The sequence below is a fragment of the Schistocerca piceifrons genome, chromosome 9 (genome assembly GCF_021461385.2).
Source record: "Schistocerca piceifrons isolate TAMUIC-IGC-003096 chromosome 9, iqSchPice1.1, whole genome shotgun sequence".
NCBI lineage: Eukaryota > Metazoa > Arthropoda > Insecta > Orthoptera > Acrididae > Schistocerca > Schistocerca piceifrons.
In genome coordinates this window covers 190,525,815-190,544,752 of record NC_060146.1, presented here as the reverse complement: position 1 = coordinate 190,544,752, position 18,938 = coordinate 190,525,815, and the positions used below count along the sequence as shown (strand labels likewise).

General features: G+C 39.9%; 1 protein-coding gene across 2 annotated transcripts in view; it reads right to left on the bottom strand.

Annotated features, from left to right (window-relative positions):
- LOC124716891 (uncharacterized protein C19orf47 homolog) overlaps nt 1-18,938 on the bottom strand; it is a 44,494-nt gene that overhangs the window by 13,230 nt on the left and 12,326 nt on the right. The window contains exons 6-8 of one of the 2 annotated variants that reach the window (XM_047243444.1): nt 16,286-16,440; nt 11,217-11,403; nt 1,463-1,618 (exon numbers count right to left, since the gene is read on the bottom strand). In XM_047243444.1, the coding sequence (XP_047099400.1) occupies nt 1,463-1,618; nt 11,217-11,403; nt 16,286-16,440 (498 nt within the window). Of the gene's footprint in view, nt 1-1,462; nt 1,619-11,216; nt 11,404-16,285; nt 16,447-18,938 lie in introns of both variants that reach the window. The other variant, XM_047243443.1, reaches the window with a different exon arrangement.

Here is an 18,938-nt window from a genome sequence, read left to right as displayed (position 1 = left end):
CCCAAACACATAGAGGGCTTCACATCTATACTGATGTGAAAATGTCACAATGCCTCTTGCTTCTAAACACATCGTCTGTGTGCTACTCTCTCATTGGCTGTGTAGAACCAGCAGCTAAGATACCCTCTGTCATTCCCATCATATCTCACAGCAAGCATTGACAACATTGCTGTACAAAACATGGAATTACGCTACAGGCCCAGTCTAGACTTTAGTCTATCATGCAAAAATTTATGCTACTGTTGAGTATCTGTCCAGTTTCAAAGTCAGTTCAATACTGAATATGTATGGATGCAGGACAACTGCAGTTTAAAAATGGTGCTCCCCTCCAAGCACTTATCATATTTCTCAGCCAAGCTGGTGTAACTGTTTCCCCTGCAACGTTGTGCAGTGCTGTGCTTAAGCAACAATGAAACATGGAAGGCAATTTCTTCTGGGGTGTAGGTCATGTGTAACAACAGCAACTGATACATAAATAACAGATCTCGATCATAATTAAGTCCAATTCTCAAACCTTTGCTTATCCCGCAATCTAGTCACACCTGTTGATACTATCTTCACGACGGGTCTTACCACTGTAATTTATTTTTGTGATAACAATTCCAGTCAGTTTAATGTGATTACTTCATTTGTTAGACATTTAATTCTGGATTAATTTTCTTTCTTGTTTTATCTGAATTAAAAGCTGGTAACATTTTCCCCCAGTGTTCCAACACATGACCTACCCACTTAGTAATTCATTACAGTTTCTCATACACAAATAAAATATTGACTTGGATTCAGAATCAAGTAGTGGTTTTTGAAAGACAAGATATTCGCGTCTGAATGTTACCTTTACTTCAACATAAATGCATGTATATGGTGCCCATACATGTTTCAGAACTTTTGATGCAAATCTGTTCAAATAGAATAAAAGTTTGTAAGCTGATAGTGTTATTTCTTCCCGTGTTTAACAAAATTGTCAATTTTTAAGCAGAGCATTAGACTGTTATACTGGCTAGTTCATAGTTTCTCACATATCCCTTGCACTAGTGCCGTGAGTCAAGTGTCACGCAACTGTTCAAGCGACGTCGACACTGCGTCAAGCACTTTGGCATATCAGGAAATCTCTAGCCTATTTGAATGCAAGTATTGTTTACCAAGGCCTGCCCTTTGGGACTGTTCAAAATAAATTTGCACAAAACCACAATAGTCAAAGCTTCATCAGTAATTGTAAGATGACTCCTATATTAATCTATTAAACAATGTAAAAGCATTGATCTCACTAGAAATAGTTTAATTTGCAAATCAAGACAACCCATATTTTTAGAATGAATTTGAGAAAATACCTCATCTTATAATCAGGTAAATATGATAAATTGTATTTTGGGTATATCAGAAAAGTGAGATCCTCCTTTAATCCTCTGAAGTTCACGTTCTGTGACACACAATGTGAGAGTATCTGTCAAGGATGTGTACTTACTCAGTATTCCCGCAGACATCTTTCCTGTTGTTGAAAGAATCTTTCTGACCACTGCAGGTTCAATAGGTGTGCTCCCTTTTTGACCATCTTCCTTCAGTCCCAATCGTTCTTTTGCAGTTCCTGTTTCCTCATCTGCTCGCATGGTCCCAGTCTTTTCTGCAGAAAATGAAATGTGCGTTAAATTGTATTTAATGACAATAGAACAGCACACAGGGTATATTTATTTATTTATTGCAAGCATTGCAGTGTGTCTATAATAGGTCACACAATAACATAAGAAAAAGATAGAGTGCTACTTACCATAAAGATGATACAATAAGCTGCAGAGGGGCACAACTAAAAGACACTTACACATTAGCTTTTGGCCACAGCCTTCGCCAGAAAAATAAACACACACACATTCATTCCCACAAACGTGAAAAGCTAACATGTAAGTGTCTTTTAGTTGTGCCTGTCTGCAGCTTAATGTATCATCTTTACAGTAAGTAGCAATCTATCTTTTCCTTACATTGTTGAAGTTCCAACCTGGAGTTTCCATTGTTTGACAGGTCAGACAACACATTCATTACACACAATTCTGTATGTAACGGTATACAATTTTTTCTTAACTTTAATAATGCAATATTAAGACAGAGCGTGATCAATCCTTAACACAACTGCCTGGCGAGGATTTCTTTTCCCCACTGGCAGCCAGCAGGTGGTGCTGCTGGCAAGGAATATATTTCCCCTTGGCAAGGAGCATATTTCCCCTCTGCTGTGAGGCCTTTGTATGTGTAGACATCTTGTGCAAGTATCACATGTTTTGTTTGTTAGGCAACGCAACACAGTGTATTGAGTGAAAGTGTTTCAGGTAAAATGGGGAAATACAAGTACTCAATTTGCTAAAAAGTATTCATGTATTATTCATACATACATACATACATACATACATACAGAATCAATGCATGCAGTAAGGAGATTATTTCAAGAAGAATTTCTTGATATTTACACTCCTAGTCAGAGTATGAATCATCAAATGGTAAATGAATTTTGTGAAACAAGAAGTGTTCTTGATAGGAAACATAAACAACCACTTACAGTACTTACAGAAGAAACTCTGGATAACATTATATATACTGTGGGAAGGTCTCCTTGAAACTCAATTCTATGTCGTTCTCAGCAAATGGGAATTTTGTCAGGCTCTGTTCAAACAGCTACAAAGTTACCAAAGCTACAGCCCTATAAAATAACTGCAGTGCAAGAACTTAAACTGGGTGATCTTGCAAAAAGATTGCAGTTTTGTGAATGGATTTTGAATAGGGTGCACGACTGAGTAATTGACCATAAGCCAACTTTCTTTTCATACGAATCATGATCCCACATAAGTGGTTATGTTAATTCAAAAATAACTATTATCGGGGTTCTGAAATGCCTAACGAGGAACTCCCTGAGTGATCAAACAACAAGAGTATGGTGCGCTATTAGTGGTGAGAGAATAATAGGCCCTGTTTCTTCCAGAAAAAAATTAACAGTGAGAAATGCGTGGGAAACATTTTGCAGCCTTTTTTTTTTGCCAATTAACTGAGAGAGAAAGTGCTTTCATGAACTTTCAGCAGGACTCTGCAGCAGCACATTCAATTAATTTCATTACAGGAAATCACTAACAACATATGACTCACTCTTTGCCCTGATTTAATACCACCTGCGGTTTTTATCTCTAAGGGGCGGGGGGATTAAAAGAGAAAGTTTACAAATCAAATCCACACACTTAGGTGAACTTAAAACAAAAATTTATCAAGAAGTTGCTTAAATTTCTCAGAGGGAACTGCAGAGTGTAATGAGCAATTTCCTAAGGTGTCAATAAATGCTTGAACAATGAAGGGGGCATAATAAAACACAATTAAACATTTAACATCACATCAGAATTAATATCAGAAAAGGACACATATAGAATTATATAACAGAAGCCACATGGTTCCAGCAAACATGGGTTGCCAAATGAGTCATTTGGGAGATACAAGTGACTACAATAAGTAGCACTCTCCCAGTTTGTCCAAATGGACTTCAAATTTAAGCTTTTCAATTAAGTGTCTATTTAACTGGTACCAAATTTTCAAAATGTCTCATGGCTGGGGAATGCGGTTAGGCACGGGCATACTAGGCCAACAAAGACCAATGAATGACAAGCAGCTGCTTTGTTGGCTGAGATTTGCTTAGTGTGTATGGGTGGCAAATTGGAGCCGACAAAGCAGTTGGCCTCAGCTGTCATTCGGACATCCAATGGTAACATCAAATCATTGGCGGTGGGCTGGCCTTGGGAACTTTTTGCTAGTGTGGAAGTCAGCTCAAATCTTTGACAGTTGAATAGCAATATGCTGTGCCTGTTGAATGGGTGTGTATCAATTGTCTAAAAATGCATTAAGCTGGCATATGAATCTTCGGTAGCTAAGTATTTCAGAGTGACCATAAATGTTTCTGCAGCAGGTGCAACTCTTCTAAAAGAGGTTTCATATTTGGAAATTTTTGGGGCCTATGCAATTCAGTAACATTTCAAAATCTATAGCTTCCATTCAGAAAGGATAATGAAATAGCCCATAATCCAATTAAGCTTTAAGGTCAGACATTAATTTTGTGCCACCCCGCTGCTCCATACTTTTTGAAAGACAGATCGTCCACCATCATAATTTCATCTTCTACCGGTCAGCCTCTCGCCCCAAGCCCTTCATTTGCCGAGGACGAGAGGCCAAATGCAAATGTGTTGGTGACCAACATTTGGCTAAATCCATTGGTTGTCATTTATTGGCCAAGTATGTATATGCCTGTAGATGTCTGACAGAGCACCAACATATTTTGCTGCTGTTGTGTAAGATGATATCTAAAGCAGTAAAGTGGTCCAAGATGGATAGGTTGAGTGGGCCTGTACTTTGGCCACCAAGATCACTCGACTTCAATCCTTTGGATTTTTTTGTCTGCGGTCATTTCAAAAGCAAAGTGTATAACACTCCCATTGATACAGTTGAAAAGCTGGAACAGCGAATTGCACAGTCTTCTTAGGATTTACACGATGAATCAGTGTGTTAAAGTCACTGTAGACACAAGTGTAGCACTGCACTCAAGTGCGAGGACATGTGTAATGTTTCCTTTAACAGGTACAAATGTACTACATATTTTAACATGTAACATGCTGAAATAGTATTACATTTCTTGTTAAGGTACACAATGGGTGAAATCTGTGCCAATTTGGTCAGGACTTAACTGAAATACTCATGTTTGTACTAACTTGGACAATATTTCACACTGAAGTCAGTGGCAGCTTGTAACCGAACATTTAGAATTACCCTGCGCATGGCTTGTTTGTTACTCATGTTTCCTGTGTAAGTGTTTGATTCTATTATCATATACTTCCAACTGTGTCAGTTTTTGCTGTTAATTATGGTACTACACTCTGTATAAGACTACAATCAAATTCATCTACAAAACCTTCAAATTTTATCATAAATGACAACTGCCATTAGGCACATAATGTAAGGATATCGATATGAAAGATTTAAATGTCAGGATATCGATATGAAAGATTTAAATGTCAGGATATCGATATGAAAGATTAACCAACACAAAATACCACTTCACTGATATCAGCTTTCAATTCAAACACACTTCACTTCATAAAATAAGTAAATAAAAATAAAACAAATGTTTCAAATCTCAAGTGAGGCAAACTTTGTATGTGAATAAGGTAAAACTTGATGTAATTTGGTACACATGAACTTTAGATAGCACAATTAGGCTCCATGGTGTAAGCAACATAGACAATTGTTTTTTAATAAAAAGTAAAAGACAGTCTTGATACCAAACACAAATTATTTAAAAGTGGTGACTGGTTTCAATTTGTTTTCGATCATCATCAAACCATACTCCAAAGGTGGCAGGCAGAGACAGTGACATGGAGAGTGAAACCTATGTGCAAGACATGAATGTCAACATCCAAGCATCACACACTGGATTCCTGATCAAAATCACCATCTTCACCTGCAACCTTTGGAATATGATCTGATCACGTCCTATGTTGTTGTTGTTGTGGTCTTCAGTCCTGAGACTGGTTTGACGCAGCTCTCCATGCTACTCTGTCCTGTGCAAGCTTCTTCATCTCCCAGTACCTACTGCAACCTACATCCTTCTGAATCTGCTTAGTGTATTCATCTCTTGGTCTCCCTCTACGATTTTTACCCTCCACACTGCCCTCCAATACTAAATTGGTGATCCCTTGATGCCTCAAAACATGTCGTACCAACCGATCCCTTCTTCTAGTCAAGTTGTGCCACAAACTTCTCTTCTCCCCAATCCTATTCAATACCTCCCCATTAGTTACGTGATCTACCCACCTTATCTTCAGCATTCTTCTGTAGCACCACATTTCAGAGGCTTCTATTCTCTTCTTGTCCAAACTAGTTATCGTCCATGTTTCAATTCCATACATGGCTACACTCCATACAAATACTTTCAGAAACGACTTCCTGACACTTAAATCTATATTCGATGTTAACAAATTTCTCTTCTTCAGAAACGATTTCCTTGCCATTGCCAGTCTACATTTTATATCCTCTCTACTTCGACCATCATCAGTTATTTTACTCCCTAAATAGCAAAACTCTTTTACTACTTTAAGTGTCTCATTTCCTAATCTAATTCCCTCAGCATCACCCGATTTAATTTGACTACATTCCATTATCCTCGTTTTGCTTTTGTTGATGTTCATCTTATATCCTCCTTTCAAGACAATGTCCATTCCGTTCAACTGCTCTTCCAAGTCTTTTGCTGTCTCTGACAGAATTACAATGTCATCAGCGAACCTCAAAGTTTTTATTTCTTCTCCATGAAATTTAATACCTACTCCGAATTTTTCTTTTGTTTCCTTTACTGCTTGCTCAATATACAGATTGAACAACATCGGGGAGAGGCTACAACCCTGTCTTACTCCCTTCCCAACCACTGCTTCCCTTTCACGCCCCTCGACTCTTATAACTGCCATCTGGTTTCTGTACAAATTGTAAATAGCCTTTCGCCCCCTGTATTTTACCCCTGCCACCTTCACAATTTGAAAGAGAGTATTCCAGTTAACATTGTCAAAAGCTTTCTCTAAGTCTACAAATGCTAGAAACGTAGGTTTGCCTTTCCTTAATCTTTCTTCTAAGATAAGTCGTAAGGTTAGTATTGCCTCACGTGTTCCAACATTTCTACGGAATCCAAACTGATCTTCCCCGAGGTCCGCTTCTACCAGTTTTTCCATTCGTCTTTAAAGAATTCGCGTTAGTATTTTGCAGGTGTGACTTATTAAACTGATAGTTCGGTAATTTTCACATCTGTCAACACCTGCTTTCTTTGGGATTGGGATTATTATATTCTTCTTGAAGTCTGAGGGTATTTCGCCTGTCTCATACATCTTGCTCACCAGATGGTAGAGTTTTGTCATGACTGGCTCTCCCAAGGCCACCAGTAGTTCTAATGGAATGTTGTCTACTCCCAGGGCCTTGTTTCGACTCAGGTCTTTCAGTGCTCTGTCAAACTCTTCACGCAGTATCATATCTCCCATTTCATCTTCATCTACATCCTCTTCCATTTCGATAATATTGTCCTCAAGTACATCGCCCTTGTATAAACCCTCTATATACTCCTTCCACCTTTCTGCCTTCCCTTCTTTGCTTAGAACTGGGTTGCCATCTGAGCTCTTGATATTCATACAAGTGGTTCTCTTCTCTCCAAAGGTCTCTCTAATTTTCCTGTAGGCAGTATCTATCTTACCCCTAGTGAGACAAGCCTCTACATCCTTACATTTGTCCTCTAGCCATCCCTGCTTAGCCATTTTGCACTTCCCGCCGATCTCATTTTTGAGACGTTTGTATTCCTTTTTGCCTGCTTCATTCACTGTATTTTTATATTTTCTCCTTTCATCAATTAAATTCAATATTTCTTCTGTTACCCAAGGATTTCTATTAGCCCTCGTCTTTTTACCTACTTGATCGTCTGCTGCCTTCACTACTTCATCCCTCAGAGCTACCCATTCTTTTTCTGCTGTATTTCTTTCCCCCATTCCTGTCAATTGTTCCCTTACGCTCTCCCTGAAACTCTCTACAACCTCTGGTTCTTTCAGTTTGTCCAGGTCCCATCTCATTAAATTCCCACCGTTCTTCAGTTTCAATCTGCAGTTCATAACCAATAGATTGTGGTCAGAATCCACATCTGCCCCTGGAAATGTCTTACAATTTAAAACCTGGTTCCTAAATCTCTGTTTTACCATTATATAATCTATCTGATACCTTTTAGTATCTCCAGGATTCTTCCAGGTATACAACCTTCTTTTATGATTCTTGAACCAAGTGTTAGCTATGATTAAGTTATGCTCTGTGCAAAATTCTACACATCCTATAAAAGATTGAAACTGGTCATCATTTTAAAAAAGTGTGTATATGCCTATTAAGATTGCCTCTTAATTTTTGTTAAATTCTGTCTGAAGAAAGCTGATATTTCCAATTATGAATACAGAAACAAATTTTTTCTTTATACTTTTATCTGTTGCTTAGGAATAGAACATTAATAGAAATCTATGCAGAAAGTAACTGGGTCATACTAGTGAGAGAATCTCAAATGCCATAATAACATTCTGCAATTATTCCACTTCCATTTCAAAACTTCACGTTTTACCTGACTCTCCTTGCCTCTTGCATGTGTATTCCTAATCTTTAATTGCCTGAAGAAATTGATGTACTAGTGGTGTACATCAGTCTCTATTTGAGGAAATAATTCAAAAGCCAAGATCGCTTAAATACTGTTTACTGGATAACTGGTTTCAACACACTAAAGGTGCCATCATCGGATCTGAATGTAGATCAACATTCAGATCCGATGATGTCACCTTTAGTGTGTTGAAACCAGTTATCCAGTAAACAGTATTTAAGCAATCTTGCCTTTTGAATTATTTCTACAACAGAGTGATCACCCCACTATATACTACGTGTTCACTGCAAAAAGGCTATTTGGTATCAGTTCAGTGGAGTTGCATATGGAAATGTATATGTAATGGAAGAACCAAAGAAGTAATGTTTGTTTGGTTGCAATTTTTTTTGCATCCACCACTGCCTTGTCACTATCTTCAATTAGCACCTAGAATAACTGGTAGATAAAAAGCTACAGAACAATATAACTAGAAAGGACCCATCAGGCTGTTTTTCAACACTGTGAGGAAAAGATAGACTGCAACTTACCATAAGTTGCAGACAGGCACAACTAAATGACATGTACACATTAACTTTTGGTCACAGCCTTCATCATAAAAGGAAACACACACACATCCATTCACACAAGTAAGCACACCTCATGCACTCGTGAACACCGTCTTCACAGTCTGGTCTTACCTGCTGGAGATGACAGTCGTGTTTGTGAAGTGTGCTTGCTTTTGTGAATGAACGTGTTAAGTGTCTTTCAGTTGCGTCTGTCAACAACTTTTTTTTACAGTCATTTTCACAGTAAGAAGGAATCTACCTTTTCCTTGCATTGTTGTACAGAAAGTAGCTTTTTTTCAAAATGTTCACTTTTATTACAGTTACACAACGTGCTTACTAAGAGACTTTTGAGGGTAAGGTCATGTAAATGTCCTTTATTGACATTCCAGATAAGAAAATACTTCTTGCCGCAGTTCCAAAATGCACGACAGTACATTTCCCCTGGAAACCTGATGAGTGCTGCTACAAAATAAGAGTTGCTTGTTCGGCTCCTTTTGTGACACATTTTTCTAGCTTTCCAAGTGAAACTTTTATTAAAATTCGCCTCATTTATGATAATTTGCACCATTTGATTCAGATCAACCACTCAAATGCTTCTTAACACACAATGTAATGGGTGCACAGATAATGTAATGAGTGCACATAAAACCAGGAGCTTTGCCGCCGGGACTGATGACCTCAGATGTTAAGTCCCATAGTGCTCACAGCCATTTGAACCATTTGAGATTTGCCATGGGTAAGTACTTGTAGACCACTTTAAAGCCCTGACATAAACTGCACACCATCAGCATACACACCAACACAGTGAACCCAGTTAATTTGAATTTCTGTTATGAAGCTGTCCATTATTTCAAACAAATGCCTCTCATAAATGCATTTATTTCCTTACATAAAAAAGATATCATTTTGTTACATTTTTCATCAACAAATTGATCATAGAAAATTAAACAAGCATCTCTACTGCTGTCAATGCACTCATCAAGTTGCAAACCAAAATCCCTGTCTCTAATTTTTTCTATAATTTATTCAGGAAGATCCCTTCCTAAATCTTGTATTCAATGACTAATTGAGCCAACAAACAAAGGGGCAGAAGCTGTTTTGTCATGGACTTTCCAAGCATACTGGCCACCACGTTGATAGCACACAGTAGAAATGGCTCTTACACAATCCTATGGGCTTTGCTACGTTTTAATATTAGGTAAGCTACATTGTAGGACATTAGAAATATTTTATTCGAGATTTTCACCTACTTAGAAAATTATGATTTTTGTTCTCTCATTTGACTCCATTTTCTAGAAAAGTATTCTCTTGGTCTGACCACATCATTCTTATGAACACTTTCTAAATGATGCTTTAATTTGCTAGCTAGCTTACATTCAACAGAAAGTACTTTCAAACACAAACAACAGTGCAGATACTCTACATTGTTCACACGAATGCACATGAAAGCAAAATGCAAGTTGCTATCGCAATACTTTCTAAACTCGCATTTCCTATTGTCATAAACACATTCCTTGTTGTCCTCAGAAACCATTCACTTTTCACATGCACTTGAAAAATTAAAAACCTTTCCCATAGATTTTCCCCTTTATCAACTTTATAACAAAGTAACACAATAATAAAAACTGGTTGCAAACACAACAGTCACTGTTTGTGCTATGTGTCATGCACGATTGTTCAGCTTCGGGGTTACTGACTGTTTACGCAGGCAGGTCTCAATCTAAAGTGGAGTTCCTGTGAAACCACACAGGTTGACACTAAAACTGAAATTTCCAACAACTGTCTTTTTTGCCACTAACTACAAAACTCATTCATGGTGCCCCTGGTGGTCATTCACGGTGCATCAGCACACTGCGACACACTGCGACACACAGGTTGACTACCACTGTCATAGACTATTGCTCATATAGTCAGTTGCCACAGGCCTATAGTCACTTGCAACTGCTAGCAACTTGTTAAATCGAGATTTACCACGGTCTTTGTAAGTTTACTGATCTGTATTAATGCAAATGTGAAGTTTATAACACAAAAGCCGATCACGATCAATGTGGGCAGTGCAAACAAACAAGTACAAAATGAATATCTATTTTGAAGGTGTTGTGTAAAAATATTGATAAATTACTTAAATTAGAGAGGAAAGATGCTACTCACAATATAGCGGAGAGGCTGAGTCACGATAGGCACAACAAAAAGGTTCACACAATTATAGCTTTCGGCCATTAAGGCCTTTGTCAGCAACAGACACACACACACACACACACACACAAATGCAACTTGCACACATGTCTGCAGTCTCAGACAACTGAAACAACACTGCCAAGATGATTTTTGTGGCACCACCCATCATGCAGGTCAGTCAACTTACAACAAGTAACAAACAGGAAAATTATATTGGAATAATACTTACATCAAACACTGTGGATACAATGTGAAAAATGATAAGCACAGAAAAATATAAAGGCAGCTGCTTATTTTCAAATACCACACATAACACTTACTTTGTTTTATTACAATAGTGCCTTTCCTTGACGGCGAATTCGAATTCTTTTTAAGTATGCCTGCATACTGCAGCTGCCCTGACACTGGCCCACTCGACCTCATATCACGCACGGGTGTTGCTGAATTTGCCACAGGTGATGCAGCTGCTTTCTTTCCTCCTAGACGGGAAAATACTGAATTTCCTACCTGGAAGCAAATTACAAATTTATGTCACAACAATGGCGTCCTATTATATATAAAAATGTTGTATATCTAAAAAGAAAGATGATGAAACTTACCAAACAAAAGCGCTGGCAGGTCGATAGACACACAAGCAAACACAAACATACACACAAAATTCTAGCTTTCGCAACCAATGGTTGCCTCGTCAGGAAAGAGGGAAGGAGAAGGAAAGACAAAAGGATATGGGTTTTAAGGGAGAGGGTAAGGAGTCATTCCAATCCCGGGAGCGGAAAGACTTACCTTAGGGGGAAAAAAGGACAGGTATACACTCGCACACACACACATATCCATCCACACAGAATTTTGTGTGTATGTTTGTGTTTGCTTGTGTGTCTATCGACCTGCCAGCGCTTTTGTTTGGTAAGTTTCATCATCTTTCTTTTTAGATATATTTTTCCCACGTGGAATGTTTCCCTCTATTATATTCATATCATTAATAAAAATGTTGTATGCGTTATAACCGAAACAAAATCAGGACAGAAAAAAAATCACTATTCCTTCATGAACATGTGGAACAGAACTGAATGTAACACAATGGCAATTGTGTTGTGGTCTTCAGTCTGAAGACTGGTTTGCTGCAGCTTCCCATATTGTCTGTCCCTATGCTAGCCTCTATGTCTCTACACAGCTACTGCAGTCTACATGCATGTGAACCTGGAAGCCTTAGTCTCCCTTTACAATGACCACCCCCATTCCCCTCCGTTACCAAACTGATGATTCTTGGATTCCTCACAATGTCATATTAACCAATCTCTTCTGTTGCATCCTCTGGCACACACCAGACAACAGTCCTTTGTGTGATGCTGTGTCAACCGTTGCATAATCAGCAGGCAAGGCTGACAGCAGCTGTCACCTCAGGAGGGTACTGTAGCCGCAGGATCTATATTGTCACACATTCCGTAGTTGCAAATCAACTTCCAGATGACATAATATTGTGCAGAAAGTGATTGAGCAAGCAGCCTGTCATCACAGCTGGAAGCACGTTTCTTGGTTAATAATAACAATAAACAAACACTACACAATGTCTTTATTTATTATAATGCGACAGTCTGTGGCAAAAGTAAACAGACGAGAACTCGGACTGCTGCAGGAAGAAGAGAAGTGTAGAGGAACGAGACCCTCCTCACTCTTGTTAGGCTGACACACTACACCTGCAATTCAACTTCTGCAAAAGTAGAACCGACATGCACTCTGTCCAAAAACTTCTGAAACTGATTTTATTCCAGGCACATAAGTAACATCACTGTAGTAACTACAATGCCAACTTAAATCAAGAACTGGAAATGAGAGATACGCCTTCAATCAGTCAGTTGCGAGCAGGCTGTACGAAGTGATGGATGTGTGGCTGTAGTGTGACAACATTGTTATGTCACAAATTTCAATAAAGAAATATCTACAAAACATTCTCCAGAATATTTTGAAGAGAGAAAAATGTGATCAAAGTTTGTCTTGCGCACCTTGACTCCCAAACAAAAACAATTGTGTGTGGACACCTGCCATGACTTGATTGAAATGCAAAGCGCAGACAATTCTTTCCAGGAAAAAAATTATCACGGGTTATAAGACTTGATGTTATTAATAAGCCTATGAACCTTGAGAGAGTCCACTTCTGGAAAACTCTTCTGATGCAGCAAAAGTTGATGATCTCCCAATGTATTCTCCTTAGTTAGTCATTACAGTAATTATTAGTAATCCTACTGAAGGAGTAACTCAACAACTTGTGGAGAAAACACTATTTAATCTACACTCTCTGTGCAATGATTCACTCTCACTGTTTTACAGACAAACTCTTAACATGAACAAACAAAGAAGCATTAATGCCATTGACATTCTTGTCCACTGGACGTCTGGGTAATGGGTACATCTGAGAGCAGCGTATGGCACAAATGTCTTTCTGCTGCACATGTGGGTGACATCAGGTGCAGTTCGACCAAACTCAGTGCAGCATGAAGCCCAAAAGGAATATCTCAGAGAAACAGACGACGACCACCACCACCACCACCACCACCACCACCACCACCACCACAACAACAACAACAACAACAACAACAACAATCTAAAGAAACTATGATCCCATATAGGGATAACTTTAACTCTCCAGAAGACGATATTACCTATCTTCTCACTAACATGAAATTTGCCGTGCTTGTTCATTTATATGCTACTACAATATGTCATTTTCCCACCAGTCCGCTACATCCATCAGAATCATTACTTATTACTTACAAAATCATGAAAAAGCTTGTAATTTCACAACCTACCACAAAACGATAAAGTGCAGAAAGTCACATAACGACAGTCAAGCCGATGCAATATGAACTGAAATGACTTGATCGTGTGGCACTGTTGGCCAGGAGGCCCCATCCGGGGAAGTTCAGCCACTGAGTGCAAGTCTTATTTCAGTCGACGCCACATTGGGTTACTTGCATGCTGGTGATGTGGATGAAATAATGACGAGGACAACACAACACCCAATCCAAGAGCGGAGAAAATCTCCAACCCAACCGGGAATCGAACCTGGGCGCTCTGCATGGGAGGCATGCACGTTCCCACTCAGCTAAGCAAGCGGACAATGTGATATGCGAGTTGAACAATTTCTGACAGGGCTTTTCTGACAGTTCACATGGTTGTATGAACATCTGTTGGCTGTACTCAGGTGGTGAGATATCATACACAACATCTGAAGTATTAAAACCATCATCTTAACTGTGATTCTTCAGTTTCTCCCGGTATTTGTTGCTTGAACAGTCCACGGGTATAGTGCTGGTTCATAGTGCTGACGAACTGAGCTCCTGAGGGCGGGCGGCCGATTTAAATACCATCCCCACACGGGTGGTAATGAAGACGTGGGCGTCAGAATCTGTCGTAGCGTCGATGTGCTTGCTATGTCCGCCCTGGTTGCCAGTTCGTACTTCTTGCTGAGAGTCTTCTTAATTACATTCAATGCTGGATCCCAAGCCTTGCTGAGATTGTAGCCGCAATCTCTGTTGATAAGATCTTCCTTGGTGCGAATTTCGATAGCCTCCCTTATAACACTGTCCCAATATTTAGAGGTCTGAACCAGGATCTTGGTACGCTCATAATCCATCTCGTGTTTCTTGGACAAACAGTGCTCTGCTACTGCCGACTTATTCGGATATTTCAGTCGAGTGTGCCTTTGATGTTCTCGGCAACGATCTTCGATGGTGTGTACTGTTTGACCGATATAAGTCTTCCCACACTCACAGGGAATTTGGTATATGCCGGCCTTCCTCAAACCAAGGTCATTTTTCACACTTCCCAGTAATGCCCGTGTCTTATTGGGCGAGCAAAAGACTGTTTTAACTCGGCGTTTCTTTAATATACGGCCGATTTTCCCCGACAGTGCGCCATTGTACGGAATAAAGGCAGTGGCTACTTCTTCTACTGTGACTTCATCCATCTCCACAGGTTGTGCTGTGGTGGTGGGACGGAGAGTGCGTCTAATCTGCCATTCCGAGTACCCGTTTTTTCAAAACACGGTTTTCAGGTGTTTCAATTCCTGGGGCAGATTCTCTGCATCTGAGATGCTGCGCCCTCTGTGTGCTAGTGTTTTTAGTACTCCATTCCTCTGAGAAGAGTGGTGGCAGCTGTCTGCATGTAGGTACAGGTCAGTGTGCGTTTTCTTCCTGTACACACCGTGGCTCAGGGTACCATCAGCTCTTCTCTTGGCCATGACATTCAGGAATGGTAATCTTTCTTCAGCTTCGGTCTCCATAGTGAATTTGATGTTTGGTTGCATGGAGTTTAGGTGTGTAAGGAAATCCACGAGCTTGTCCCTACCATGGGGCCAGATGACGAACGAGTCATCGACATAAAGGAAGAAACAAGTAGGTTTCCAATTGGATGACACCAAGGCTTCCTCCTCAAAGTACTCCATGTACAAATTCGCGACCACCGGTGACAGTGGGCTGCCCATTGCGACTCCATCCGTTTGCTCATAGTATTCTCCATTAAACAGAAAATACGTTGAGGTCAAGACATGCCTAAAGAGTTCGGTGGTCTTCTCGTCAAATTTCTGCCCAATAAGCTCAACTGACTCTCGTAGAGGCACCCTGGTGAATAGTGAAACCACATCGAAGCTCACTAGGGTGTCAGTGTCTTTCAGTCTGAAGTTGTCGAGACATTTCACGAAATCCACGGAATTACGGATATGGTGAGGGCATTTACCTACATAGGGGCTAAGTAATTCAGCCAGATATTTTGCCAGCAAGTAAGTAGGTGCCCTAATGTTGCTGACAACTGACAATGGCGACATGTCTGATCGCCGAAATATTGTGCCCGTTGGACTCTAGGAACCGGCAGATTACCCGTGGACTGTTCGAGCATCATCTTAACTGTTCTCTATTTTTTGTTAACTCAGTCTGAAACTTTTTGAGCTGACAGGGTACAGTCAAAAAGATTAATCCTAATCTCCTCACTCAAATCAAAATGAGGAAAGAAAACAAGAAGTACTGCAAAACATAACACAAAGCAGAGTACACTAGTTATTTGGTAAAGGCAACCACTTTCTGAGGTTGACAGTGCCACAAATGAGGTATACACAGCCGACCTCTGCAGGTATTTTACACAGTCATAGCTCAAAACACTTACTACCAACTGCCACCTTAAAGTGTCTATGCTATATTGAAACCTTTCAAATCACCTCAGGCATGTGATGCCACAGTCCTGCAACCCTGGATGAAATTACCACATTAAGACAATATATCAACAGGAGTTGCTGATCTGAAAAAGTACTGAATGGAGGCTCCAATTACAGGTGTAAAACTAAACGTACTTTGATAGGTAAGCAGGTATAAAATGCAATGTACATTTGCAAGTACTTCACCTTGTTCGGACTGGGAGTTACTCCTGTGACAGTAATGACTGTCGTTCCAGCACCGGCTGGTTCTTCCGGAGGAGTCCCTCCTCCTGTAGTGCTCGACACAACACATTCTCCCAGGCGGTCAAACACTGTTCCACGGTGCTTGTTTGATTGTCTCGCTGCAACTGAAAACATAGAGCTGTACGTTTTCACGCTAAAATATTTGTCCTCTATGATAACGGCAGCTTACCTGTAACCTGGCACATTAGTTTCACAACTCATATCTGGAAAGGTAAACGAACTTTGAATAAATGCTTAAGCTGCTGCAAAATCTACCTGCTCTACTGTACAATGTGTTGTCTAAATCTCCTCAAACCAGTGTGCTTTTTTAGGGCCTCAGTGCAACAGACGCAATTTGTGTAGCCTGCTTGCCGACAGTGAAAACAAGCACTCTAAAACAGAAAAGCATAGACTGGCCATCTTCTATTTTCTTCAGACATGCTAGATTTGAAGCTCAGTGCCCACTAGTTTCCTAAAGCAGTAAAACATACTTTTCAAAAACATTGGGGAAAAAAAACAATTGAAGGTTTCCTAACGCTGTTAGGTATCAAAAATTTACAGCCTTGGGTGGGTATTGTTCTAGTCTTGTAATCACAAGGTTGTCAATTCAGTTCTCAGCAGAGCTCCTGGAGATAATACAGTAAGCGAATGCCACAGTCATGCTGAGACAGGTATGGCAAGAATTCGTTTACCGTTTAAGCGTCTGCCAGGTCACTCATGGTTCGCATATTGAATGTTTGTAACAAACTTTCAGAGTTTCTCTCCAAAATGCAATATGTATGACATCTGTACAATGTTTAGTTCCTGTGCAATAAATAATTGAAAGTGTTTCTGGACATTATGTGCACCCTGTACAACATATTTTGCACACATGCATGCTCACGCTCTCTCTCTCTCTCTCTCTCTCTCTCTCTCTCACACACACACACACACACACACCTGTGTGTCCCTACACTATTCATCCTATTACAATAACACTTTGATGAGCTATGATCATGCCCACAAAAAGTTTCCGTGAGGCCCTTGAATATTATCTGACCTCAATCATCTCATTTTTCTCTCCGAAGTCATCTTAAAAGTGAAGGGTAAATCACTTCTGCTGATATGGTTCAAGAACTGGAGAACTGGATTTTGCAATCTTTTCAAAATTTACAAGATGAACCTGAGAGTCATTGAAAGAATTAGTAACTCAGTTCATAGATGTGTGCATAAAAAAATTGCACCCAAATGCGAGGATAAACACACGGAACATCACCTGAACAATTATGAATGGGACATGTTACATGCTAAAGAAATAGTACTTTTATTGTTAACGCAGGCTACAGGTGCAGTTTAAACCAAATTAGACCACATTTAATGGATTTTTATTCTATAATTGTGTACTTCCAACATGTAAGTTTTTGCTATTAATTATTATTCACCATTTATGGAGGGGCGTAATGCAAGATATTTTTTTCCACAGTCAATTTGAGTTGAAACAACGTTTAATTTGTTGTGTGACATTGTGGAATATTTCCGCTTCAGCCCTTATAGTTTCATAAAGTTCTGATACATGGTGGTGCAATACATAGACTTAAAAATGGTGTCTGTAACAGAGGTGCATTCCAAGCAGAGAGCTGTCATTGGGTTCCTTTCGGTGGAAAACCACAGCATCACAGATACTCTTAGGCACTTGAAGAATGTCTGCGGAGACCTGGCAGTGAATGAAAGCACGATGAGTCGTTAGGCATGGCATCTGTCGTCATTGGAGAGAGTAGCGCAAACCTGTCCACACTCCTGCATGCCAGCCAGCTGCACACAGCAGTGATTCCTGATGTTGGAATGTGTGGACACTCATCTGAGGTAAGCAAGAGATCACAATCAAACAACTGGCTGCTTGACTGGATGCCTCTTTTGGTAGTTTTATCATCCAGTTGGGGAATCCAAAGGTGTGTGCCCAAAGGGTTCTTTGCTGCCAAACAGGAGAGTGTAGAAAGCAATGAAGGTCCACCTGTGTGGAATTGCTTGTGTGTTACGAGGCTGACAGTGGCCATTTTTTGTCGATCATCATCACAGGTGATGACACAAGGGTTCATCACTTCAAACTGGAAATAAAAATGCAATTCCTGGAGCAGCCACACACTCAACCGGTAACATCATGGCAACAGTCTTCATTTGATGTCTCCCTCATGGTGCAACAATCAACTCTGAAATGTATTATGCTACTGAACTGAAGAAACAACTTCTGTGTGTTTGTCGCCACAAAAATTCAAATGAACTTCTACTTCTCCACAACAATGCACGGCCTCTTACAAGTCTGCACACCCAAGACGAGCTCACAAAACTTCACTGGACCAATGAAGCAAGTAGTCCACGGAAAGCAGTATGTGGATAATGGGGACATTACTGATGCAGCAAGACGTTCGCTCCGATGTTGACCAGTAGAGTGGTATCACGTGGGCATACCTCCCAGTAAGGTGGCGTAAGGTCGTCGCACTGAATGGAGATTACGTTGTAAAATACAGTTTTGTAGCCAAAAGGATGGAGAATCATATGGTGTACTGGAATTCGGAATAAAACCAACTTCCTATCATGAAAAAAAAGTGTTGTATTACTTATTGAACACTCATCATATCAC